The 12,193-nt window shown below is 45.0% G+C and overlaps 1 protein-coding gene across 1 annotated transcript in view; it reads right to left on the bottom strand.

Moving 5' to 3' along the window:
- Window positions 1-1,971: 1,971 nt before the first annotated feature.
- FLT3 (fms related tyrosine kinase 3) overlaps window positions 1,972-12,193 on the bottom strand; it is a 48,100-nt gene continuing 37,878 nt past the window's right edge. Inside the window, exons 20-24 of the mRNA XM_025047083.1 lie at window positions 11,994-12,116; window positions 10,079-10,190; window positions 9,585-9,684; window positions 8,992-9,097; window positions 1,972-2,404 (exon numbers count right to left, since the gene is read on the bottom strand). Coding sequence (XP_024902851.1) covers window positions 2,270-2,404; window positions 8,992-9,097; window positions 9,585-9,684; window positions 10,079-10,190; window positions 11,994-12,116 — 576 coding nt within the window. The 3' untranslated portion in view covers window positions 1,972-2,269. The remainder of the gene's footprint in view (window positions 2,405-8,991; window positions 9,098-9,584; window positions 9,685-10,078; window positions 10,191-11,993; window positions 12,117-12,193) is intronic.

Raw genomic sequence — 12,193 nt, 5'->3', positions numbered from 1 at the left:
AGTAACCAAGTCAGGTCTGATGCGCGAGTTAAAAATGTGGTCCTAGGGCGCCACCTGCTGGCGAGAGAGCGGCAAAGGCCCGGCGGGCGGGGCTGTCCAAGCCGCCGCCGCAACACACCCCTAAAATCGGGCTTGTGAGTTGTTCTGACAGGTGCTACCAGGTGTCCTTCTGACAGGGGCGCAGCTTGACCCGAACCGAAACCGAACCCACGGCGAGAGCTGAGCTTCGTGTGGCACCCACCGTGAGTGGGTCTCGGGAGCACGATGTCGACTTTTTTTTTTTTTTTTAAGAAAACAGGATCTAGGAGTCTACACAGAGCACGATACCATCGTTATAAAGCTCACGAACAAGAGGATATTCCTTTTCAAGGAAACCGGATTCTTTGATGCCTTTCCTACCGCCGCAGGGGGTATGCTGGGGACGTGACTTTACCCAAACACGTACTTGTTTGCCTCAGTCGGCCGTGCGGTCACGTTCGGCATGCATGTGAGTCCTGACCAAGATCACTCTGTCTGAAGGAAAAGGACAGTTCTAGAAATGTCAACTCACTCCTATTTCCCTCCCTGTGATCCTTGATGTGTTTTTTGACCAGCAGTTCAAGAGTGCTTCCCCAGCGCCTGTGACTCCACTCCTTCGAATCCTATCAAGATGACAGAAGAATATATACCAGTGAAGATGAATTGGTATGGCACTGGACACTAGAAAGAAGGCCGCTAGCCGACCAAATCAGAGAGGGCTTTCTGGTGAGGGTCAAGCATCCGGATGAGACCCCCGGGCCAGCCACGGAGGCTGTGAGTCAGCACAGGCACACGCTCCGAGGTTCGCAGGCTGTGGCAATGGGGTGCACGGGTTCGCTGCACCAGCAGAGGATTTGCTGGCCTAACAGGAAGGCTGGACTGAGGCGTGGGCTGCAAGAGAGACCGCAGCACCTCCAAGGATCTAGGAGTGGGACGTGCTTGTCACGGTCGCCAGAGACTAGTACTGTGTGAAGAATAAGCTCCAGCTCCTGAATCCAGTCAAGGTACAAAGTTCCAGGACAAGAGAGGACGTTTATTCCAGCTCAGAAGTGATTGATGCAGCTCAGGACTTCAGGATGACGAAACTGTCAGTGACTCAGAAAAACAAACGGATGAAGAGATTGGAAAGAGAGTTAGGTGAAGAGGCATTGGTGTAATCTGAGTTTATGGTGGCCCCGGTCTACAGCAAAGGATTAAAACCGGAAAGGAACGTGCTAGTGACAATATCGGATTATATTTATGGGCCAGGCATTAATCTAAGTGATTTATATGTTGATATAATATATGCCTCTATTTATAACACACATACATGATCTAGCTAATGCATCTAATTCTTACGGCAACCCTATAAGGTAAACGCCATTATAATCCCATTTTCCAGAAGAGGAAAATGGTCCAACATCACCTAGCTAAGAAGTGGCGGAAGGAGAATCCCAGCCTAAGCAGATGCTTGTTTGTAACCACCGCACTAGAAGGGAGGACAAGAAGGAAAAAGAAAGAAAAGAAACGGCAGAACGTCACCACGTCCTCCACCCGACATGTAAAGGCAAGTCCAAGTTTATAGCCTGAGGGATGGAGGGTGCTAAGTTTCAAGGGACAAGGACCGCATCGAGGAGCTGCAGCGGAGTCGGCAGGCGTCCAACATCGGCCGTTCTCCTCCTAGTCTGGGGGTAGGAGTCAAAGGCACTTTTAAAACTAATGAAAAAAATGGGCCTTCTCAATAGGGAAAAAACACACACGCACAAACGAAATATCACACACAATTTCAGTAGGTCGACGACCTCTAGTCAAGTCTCGACCTCACTATACCACGCAAACAGCTCAATAACGAACGTTTCTACAGTAGAAATTTTATTTCCATTCATAAAATATATCACTAAATAGCTGAAAAAGTTACATATTATTTTAAAACATAGATTTTAAAAAAATCATATCGGCTTCTCCTTAGCAAAATGCTTTTCTGTTTTTTTATGTATTTACAAGAATATACTATACCTCGGGTACACAATTTTCACTCGAGCCAGCCTGAGAAGGCCTTCGGATGCAGAGTGAATCACCGACTCTTCCTGCCTCGTGCGAAGGCTGATTCGAAAGTCCCGTTGAAAACAAGAGTGAATACAGAGAGCTTCTAGAGACAAGCCCAGCAAAGCAGTGGTTGAGAGTATACTTTCTTTTGGTGACGAAGTTGACCTGTTTCGGTCATCGGTAACCTGCTGAAGGTAGGCGGACGGGGAGAGGTGAGTCCGTAAGACTAAACTGTTTCTCTGGAGTCTTCGACGTGAGCCTGCGGGGAAGACAGACCTGCATCCGCCTGTCTGCTGTAAGGTCGCCTGTTTTGGTAGACGGAAGGGCATTCTGAAACATGGCCGTCCACGTTCTGATACATCTGAAGACGGGAAAGATGCAGAACACTCGTTACCATCTGATTAAGATTCACGTGTCACGTGCCGACGTGTGGCATGTTATCACTTATCTTTACTGTGCTCAGGCCTGAGAGGCTATTTATTCTACGTATCAACTGACAGAGCAGTTTGGGTCCTTTTATTAATGCTGAAATCAAGACATGGTCCAATATTTTATTTTGTTATTATTTCTACTCTAAGACAGAAAATCGCCAACTAGAAATCCGAAAGCCATAGCAGAGAAACCGCAAATGAGAAAGGCCATTTTTCTGGAGTCTTCGCTTGGGAGTTGAGTGACTCGGAAACTTTTTCCCAAAACAAAAAAACAACTCTTCTTTTTTTTTTTTTTTGTCTGGGTATAAAATTCATACATACTCATCTAGATAATGAAAGCAATATGGAAAAACGCTCAAACCATCAGAGGTACCCACACGATTTCGTGTTAGAGGGCTCAGACTGCAGATTCTGTTTTAGAATCTTGTTTTGAAGGACTAACACGGCGTTCGTATGTTATGTGTCAATTACATTGCGCGTACGTGGCGTGTGTTACACGTTTTCACGATTTACCAAACACGAGCACATATCATCTTTTTAACGGCAGCCTGGGGGGCCTACCAATGTGCCGTAATTAAATTTCGATGGATTACTTATACAGTATGGGGCGGAAAAGCGCACACGGGAACTTGTCTGTCTTTGGGAGATGTGAGGGGAGTGATTCAACGGAACGCACGTGGGAACTGTGACACACGTGGCTTGCGCGGCCCCGCAGAAGGCTTTCCTTATTCCTAGTGCCATCGGCTGAGTCTGGGAAGACTAGTTTCTGCAGAGCGTCACCCACAATGGCTCTTAACAGCTTTCACGTCTCTGGTCCTTCTCCAGGAACATTTTTCATCTCACCTGCTTATGTTTCATGATAAGCAAAGCCAAGCATCTTTGTCCTTACTCAATAGCCATTTGCATTTCATTGTGAGTAGCCTGCTTATGTCCTTTGCCCTTTTATGTGGGGATGATATGTTTTTCTTATTATTTACCAGAACTCTTTGTGACGTAGGACTTGTGCATTCTTTACTTAAATTTAAGGCTCTTTTCCCTACTCCCCCACCCCTTGTTACTGTGTGTTTGTTTGTTTTTGACACTCAGTTATAGCCTTAACTGACTGGACTGTCTCCTACTCTGAATTTTTCTTTCTAGAAAACAAAATATATATATATATATCCTTTCGAACGCGGTCTACATGATGACAGTCTGCCTGTACCCTTCGAGACGAACAGTCACCATACATCTTTTTTATGACGTGGACGTGGCAGTGAGCGGAATGAAATATATCTCTAGCACTAAATCTCTAACCGTCTAAAGGAGCCTGTGACAGAAATACCAATAATGCTTCGAATCCGACACGTCCACACCTGACTTCATCGTCCGTGACTTGCAAACCCATTCTTCCTGATTTTCCGTTTCCCTTCACACTCTGCCGTTCATTCGGCCCCACAGTCTAGCTCTTTCTACATCCGTAGCCAATCAGTTACTGGGTCTAGTTCAGAAACGGTAACTCGTCTGTTTTAAATTGAGGTATAATTGACATATAACACTATATCAGGTGTACGACCAAAAAAAAGCGATTTTTTAAACGAATTTTTTAACTGCACAGTCACACATGATACGTTTTCCTCATAAAAGTTTGAAACTCTAGATTTTCCTGTATATCGCTATAAAGATGTACATAAGATTTTCTTATGCTTTTTAGAACGGGTCTTCTATCCATAGTTCTGTTCTTTTCATTCTGAATGTTATTTCTCGGTCCTTTCTCATTTTTCTTAACTGTTCTCATCATAGTATGCTTCATTGGTATATTGTACACTTTGTTAATTTATGATATTGATACGTTTTGAATGTTACATTTAAATAATGTAATGTTCAGATCCTAAGTCTGAGGCTTAGGATCTGAATATTACATTATTCGGGTAACTGTGTTATCTTGGGCAAATTACTTAACGTCTCTGTACCTCAGTTTATTAATCTACAAAGGAAGCGATAATAGAACCTGCTTCATTAGATTGATGTGAGGATTAAATGAGTTATTACAGGTAATGTATTAGTAGAGTGTGTGATCGACACTCAAAAAACATTAGCTATTACATTATTACTATTAATCGAAAAAACGACTTTTGGCTCTCCTGACCATTATCTATCATATTACTTTTGTTGTTCTCAGTTCATGTAATTCTGCCTTTATCTCTAGTAATTCCTTCCTTCTGCTTTGCCCATTTTTTTCCTCCTCTCTCTCCTCCTCCTTCTTCATATTTTTTATTAGCTTCTTGAGCTGACAGTTTAGTTCTTTATTTTTATTCTTTTTTTGTTTTTGTTTTCTAATAAATGAATCCAGAGCTATCCATCTGGCCAACTTCCACGGGTTTTAATCAGCAGCGTTTATTTTTATTTCTTTTTCCTTTTCCTCTTCTTCTTCCTTTTTCTTAACCAAAGACTTGATTTTTAATTTCTGATAGGTAACTATGGGGCTCTTTTGGTTGCTATTAGTGATTTCTCATTCCATGGCATTGAGGTTTATGACTATGGCCTGTCCGATAAGAATTTTATTTATTTCGAATTCTCTTTCTTAAGAGGGTTTACTAATTCTTGCCATTTTGTGTTATATATTTCCATGACTCTTCTGTTTCTCTCTCCCCTATTTTATCGGATTGGTCATGTTTTCTAGGATCTTTGCTCTCCTCTCTAATGAACCTGAGGTTATGCGTTATATTTCTCTTTGACCAGCGGCTATATTTACATTTTTCACACGCCTTTTATTCTTTATTTGGCAGTGCGGCTGCTCCTACTGCAGAACCTGTGCAGAAGCCCCCTGGACCACGTCCTACTGTTTTAGGAAAGTACTTTTCCTCGATCTTTCAAAGCATCCTCTGTGGGGGGGTTTCTCTCTTCTGTCCAGTCTTAACTGCTTATTTTGTCTCAGGCATTTCCCAGAGTTTCTGGTCCATAAAGATCTCCTTGCTTTTCAAAAGCGATTAATTATGGCATCACTAACTGATGTCCTTACTTTCATTTCTTTGCCTTTGCTTTCCCGAGCTTACTATCATGCTTCCTTCCTTCTGGAAATATCCGCCTCCACCTTCCCTGCGCTAAGCGTCATGCTAGCAGCTGGTTATACAGCGGTGAACAGCACAGACATGGTCTCTAACCAACTCTCAAGCTGACATTTCCATTCACTTATTTATTATGAAACTCCATCAGGTGGCGTAAAGATGAGCAGCACACCGTCCCTGCCCTCACGAATCAAATCCAGTGATGAGGAAAACAGACCGATAAAGCAAAACTGTCACACAACGTGATGCGTATCTCATAAAGTGTCTGAGGATTCAGAAAGAGAAGAGTGAAATCTGACTCGGGAAGTTAGGGAAATCTTTGAAGAGACTATCTGATCGGGTTTTTTTCTTATTTTAAATTGAGGTATAATTGACATATAACACCATATCAGGTGTACAACCTAATGATTTGATATTTGTATATATTGCAAATGATCGCCACAACAAGCCTCGTCACCGCCCGTCACTGTATGTAGCGATCTGGGTCTTTAAGACACATATTGAAGCATGTCTGTCCGTCCTAAAATCATCATTGGTTCACCATTGTCTAAATAATGCCTTGGCAAGTTATTCAGCGATCTCCCTGCTCTAACTCCATGGTGTCGGGGTTGGGTTATATCTGCAAATAGTAACAGACATTTTTTCTACGTGGTCCCCTCTCTTTCTCGCCTGTTCTCTGAGGACCATTTTATTTCCCTCGTCCCTGATGAAGCAGACATAGACAGTCTACAGGGACCGTTCACATAAGTATCTGGAACAATCACTCCGGGCACATGGGCGAGGCCTGTTTTCCCATCAGAGAGACTGGATGTGACTGTCCCTCGGGGACGTGGAGAGGTGGAGTGGTGGCAGGAGAAGACGGGGTTTGCTCATAATGGGAGGGTTGCAGGTGTGGTTGTGTAGGTTACGCCTTGCTCAAAGGTGCTCTGCCAAGCGGCCAGGTGGGGACTGAAACTCATCGGTGTCTAGACTGGAGCCCACCCCCTCCCCCCAGCCAGGAGTAAGGGCTGCTCTGGGTGTATTCATCTCACCCAGAGGGGGTGCCACTTTCTAACCTAACGCTGGCTGCCAGGGGCTCTGATTCTGGAAAGGAGAAGCATCTTCTTTCCCAGAGGGCCAGGGAGAGATTGCACGGAAGAGATGGGGGTGGGGAGAGTTGGAGACCCATCCTTGTGTTGCCCTGAGCTGAATCGTCATCCACAGAGATCCTGCCACTCAATGATTCCGGGTGCCCAAAGGCCCCCGGAGCAGCAGGAAGGGGACTTGGACATCCCCTGGGGGTGGGGACGAAGGAGAGAGCCGCACGCAAGCCCGAGGTGGCCCCGAACACAGCCAAGGGCGTCCTCAGCAGCCGTGGACCCTCCTGGTCACACCCCCTCACAGTCTTGTCTCTTCCACACCCTCCCCCACACCGTAGTCACAACCATTCATTTCTCCTTCTACTTCCTCGACTTTGGCCCTTTACCTACACCACGCATCCAGCCCCCAAACACCCTAGAACCCGACAGCCAAAACGCTCGTCAGCCAAAGCGCGCGTTCTTCCCAGTGGAGCTCACAGACCGGCACTGCGACTCTGCACCCAACTCCCTGACTGTAAAAGCCGCTCGACCCGCCTGCTCCTTCCAGCATCTCATTTGTTTGTCTCTCTAACTCATCTTTCATTCCATCTCCTCGTGTCATTAACTGTTTACAGGTCACCTGCTCAATAGCCTGTACGTTGCTGGGGGGCTTTCTATCCCCGCTAATCTCTTCGATCTAAGTCCCCGGCAATAACTAACTTAGTTTCCGTACGTGATTTCTTAAAAATCGTAACAGGAGGACAGCACACTCACCACCTGCACGAGTCCCGAGGGAGACCCCAGAATTAAAAATGGACTCTTTTTTTTGTTTGTTTTTTAGGATAATTTTGTTTATAAATCATACGCTTTGACTGTCTGGTTTTTAGCACAAATTAGGGATGAGATTCAGCTTCAATTGTCTTTCCTTTGAATTTGACTCTTCTAAGAGAGTTATGTTTCCCTTGTAGCGTTTAGTATTTGCAGCCCGAACATTCTCTGTTCACTACTGTATACAGGTTTGCCTTTTGGATATAAATATCCCTCACAGATCATAGTTTGGGGCTTCAAATGTTTATGGTTTGTTTTTTATTTTCTATTAGTTTCAGATATACTATACAGTGGCTAGAGATTTATATAATTTACAAGGTGATAACACCCATCTGGCACTACACATGGCCATTCTCATAACATGGACTATATTCCCTACTCCGTACTCCACATCCCCGTGACTGTTCTGTGCCTACCAATTTATACTTCTTCATCCCTTCGCCTTTTTCGATTCTTAAGAATTTTGAAAAAGAGGACAGACGATCCACTTAAAGAATCGGATTCATAGTTAACGTTTATCGAGTACTAAGTGCCGGTTATGTGCTCAACCTTTTCCCATATGTCATCTTCATTCTTCCTTACAACTCCACGAAGTAATATCTGTTAATCCCATATTTCAGGTCAGGACCCCAGAAGAGGTTAAGTGACTTAATCAAGTCCTTGAGGAAGCAAACAACGGAGCCGAGATTCGAACCTAGGTACTGGGAGTTCAAGGTCTCGCCCTTTGTTTGCTTTCTCTAGGGCGTGGCTCCTTTCACTATGGCAGGTGGTACCCACGAGGGGAAGAACCAGGACAGTAATTCCACGTTCCCAAAGCGCCATGATCCTCTAGCTTGGCGACCCATTCTGCGGGTGAGAAAACTAAGGCCCAGAGAAGCAGAGTGACTTGCCGTGACTCACACGGCCACTGAGGCAGAGGACACATCTGGGATTCCTCTTGTGGTTCCAGATGGATGCTCCCTCCACTCCCCTGTGCCACGTGACTGACTATGCAAAGCGTTCCGTCCCGAAACTTCGTGCCGACTGGGAAAGCCCCGTGGCATCTGAAGGCCGGGGATCAAGCTTTATTTAGTCATCTAGCCCTCTGCACTGCACACTTAAAAGCATTTAAATTCTTCATCAATTGGCTGAAATCTTCAGAAAAACTTTTTTCCCCCGCTAAAATCACCTATCGGTAATTATACCTCACCCTATACATATATTTTTTTTAATTTTAATTAAACAATGTTTTCAATTACAGTTGACATACAATGTTATATTCATTTTAGGTGACTTCAAAAGGGCGACAATGAGGAATACTCTTGGTATTGGGTTCTTAGGGACTCAGCAAAGAACAGTCTTACTGATGTCCTTTGTCATGCTCGGCACGGTTGTGCGACGCTACCTACCGCTTCTTCTGCGTCCGCCAGCTGACACCCCAAAAACAAAGTCAATTACAGTTGACATACAATATTATATTCATTTTAGGTGACCTCGAAAGAGCGACCATGAGGAATACCCTTGGTATTGGGTTCTTAGGGACTCAGCAAAGAACAGTCTTACTGATGTCCTTTGTCATGCTCGGCACGGTTGTGCGACGCTACCTACCGCTTCTTCTGCGTCCGCCAGCTGACACCCCAAAAACAAAGTCAGGTTAGGGAAGGACGGCCGCTTCCTTGAGTCAAAAGCCCAGCAGGATTGCATGATAAAGTATCTGTAAGAGCAACAAGAGAAGACGCAAGATGGGGTGATCCGAATGGAAATAAAGGGGGCCGTTTTCCACTTAATGGAGCATGGCTTAGTGCCAGGGAGCCATTCATGGCACGTTCGTTCTGTGGCAGTTACTAGACTAGACTGTGAGCTCCTAGCAGAAAGGACCGATTCGATGACGGATGACGGACAGAAACCGCCCTTGAAAACATGTGACATGAACCAGAAGTCAGGAGGTCTTAGCATTCTCGCAGATCCCTCGGGCAAAGGAGCCCAACCCAGAGGCCACAGTACCTCAGGCGGGAAAAAGCGGTTTTGTTCAGAAATCGTCGCAAACACAAAAGAGGCGTTTTCTTTTCTTTTTTTGAAAAAAGAGGAATCACGTGAACTTCGCATTACGGAGTTGTACTTTTTTGGGTCACGCGTTCGGAACGAGACAGGCTGCGTTTTTTTTCCGATTTCAGCCACTTTCCAGTCTAATTCGAACTTACATTTCTTCCGTAGCATAAAACGGCTGATCCATCTGGAATCCGCTCTGAATGAGTTTGTAGAAGTTAGCGTCCACCGGAATGCCTGGGTAAGGATTGACACCTGAAAAACATAACGAGCGTGTGTAAGCATCCATTCATTCTTTATTTGTTTATTCATTTGTTCAATTAATAGACAGGTCGATAGAGCTCCCCAGGAGTCAGAGGCTGCATCGTGCAAGCGGGCAAAGGCTGGTCCTGCCTTCGAGAGGGTTACGGGCTGGTGAGGAAGACAGAACTATAGACGCCAGCAAAAAAAACAAAAAAACACAAACAAACGAACAAAAGAAAAACCATAAAGTGACACCTGTTGTAACAGAAGTAAGGCTCAGGAGCTCTGGGCCCATTTGAGGTGGCATTTCATCCACTCTTTGACTCGGGAGCCAGGGGGAGGAGGCCGAGGGACAGAACGTCCAGAAGCCCCGCACCCGGGGAAAGCAGCAAACTGCAAAACGTACCGAGTGAGAATATCTCCCAGAGTAAGATTCCGTATGACCAGACATCACTCTTAATTGTGTAGATCCCTTCAAATAAGCTTTCGGGAGCCATCCACTTCACAGGCAGGCGGGCCTGTGAAAATCCAAGAGAGCAAGAGTGACTCTTCCACAGACAGACATCACTTCTTGTCCCTCGTGAGCTAGAAGAGAAATTTTTTCTCCCTCAGGCCACTGTCAGCGTTTCACTGAGAAAAATCCTATCCCTCAAGCTGAAGGGTTTCACTTGCAAATTACCATTCGAACACGGTAGCCTTAAAAAAAGAGCAACCTGTTGTCTGTCTTTCAAACTCATCCTGAACGAAGACTTGTACTTGGCAATCGGTAAGCTTAACGGTAGACAGTTTCCGTAAGGAGCAGCAGGTCGGTTGCCCAGAGGTGAGTAGACCCTACCGAATTCGTGGATTATTTTGCGAGAGCGTTCTTTGGAGGAGCTTTAGTGAAAATGTTCTCAGCGAGAAGGTCGTCACCTCCAGAAACGACACCAGCCTGTCTCGCGTGGCTTTAATAATTTCCAGTTGCATGAAAGTGGGGTTTGAAATAAGTGCAGCCTCGGGTTAGAATCAGGACGCAAAGACAGGCATTTTGCACCGGTGTCTTTTTCATGGGTTGCGGGGGTGGCGGGGGGCCCTTCATGGCACACATTTATGCCGCCGAGTAAAATCAAAGCTCGAGAGAAAAGCCATACTTAAATCCTTCGCAAACTGACCAGCTGATAGAAATCAAGCAGGCCAGCCTGGCTGATCTGATGAATTAAAGGGATTAACTGCGGCTCAAAATGGGATTCGCCTTCCCACATAAGAGACCGTCGGCTGGTAGGGTGGGCACCAAACAGCCATCGATGACCATGCGTTATATTTATGACTTCAGCTACAGTGAGCAAGACCCAGACCTAAAATCAGCTCAGACGATTATTCAAGTCCAGCATGGATACAGTTGAGTTTGGTTTTTAACGTTTACTGGACGTTTGCCCTGATGGGAGTGTCCACGTTGGATTCACTGGTTCCTTCCCACAAGGACGCTATGAGGTAAGTGTATAATCCTCAGATCATCCGTGTCCTAATCCACGGGCTGTATAATCATGAGAAAGTTACATTTCTGTGCCTCAGCTTCCCCACCCACAAACGGGTACTCGAAGACTAACTGACTTAATCTATGGAAAGCGCTTACTTAGAACAGAGTTTAGCACAGTGAGGGCACTATATCAGCATCTGTTGTTACTATTCCTTCACAAAAAGGGACAATAAAGCAGAGTGAAAGCCCCAAAATGAGTATCGGAAAAGGAGAAGAATAGGGGTTTGGAAGCCAGGTGTTGCAATTCTTAAAAACCATAATCTTTCAACGACACAATGTTATCATCTAGTCTAATAGTTCTTTTGTAAACACCTGTCCTTAGTTTTTTATTAACGAGAAGCTTCGGTCATGTCATAGATTTCCCTGTGTAACAGTGCCAGGAAGACGAAAATTTGTTGACTAATATTTAATTTAAATATCGAGCCTGTTAGAAATGTGTATTTCGTACTTAATTTATATGTTGCATTTTTCAAACGCTTATTTGTAACTATTACCAGATCCCATCATCGGAAACATAACTCAATAGTTACTTTGTAGTTACGGGAACTGAAATAAATACAGGTAACGGGATTCGTTTTTAATTGTGGATGACACTCGAAGGACCCTAAGTGACCTATTCTGACTGGTCCAGGGATCGATGCGATGCTGCTGATTTGCTCAGTTTTCATTACAGATGGAAGCTGCAGAAAAACCTATTAAGTCTAAGAAAGCAAACTGAGGAAGTTTGTGGATGTTCATCAATGCACCATGACGCCGAAACACACATGGTAAACAGCATAATTATGTGTAAGAAACAGCATCTCACGTTGCCCCGGATAACGTAGTTGGAGTCACTCATGATATCCCGAGCCAACCCGAAGTCACAGATCTTCACCACTTTCCCACGGGTCACGAGCACATTCCTGGCTGCCAGGTCTCTGTGGACGCACTGCAAGGGACGAAATCGGAGTGTTATTTACTGCGTAAGGTGTAGGGGATCGCGGCGTGCAAACTTTCCTCCAGCTT

Source organism: Pteropus alecto, unplaced genomic scaffold (assembly GCF_000325575.1).
Source record: "Pteropus alecto unplaced genomic scaffold, ASM32557v1 scaffold80, whole genome shotgun sequence".
In the NCBI taxonomy this organism is placed as follows: Eukaryota; Metazoa; Chordata; class Mammalia; order Chiroptera; family Pteropodidae; genus Pteropus; species Pteropus alecto.
The sequence above is the reverse complement of the archived record's forward strand: the minus strand, read 5'-3'. Positions and strand labels throughout refer to the sequence as shown.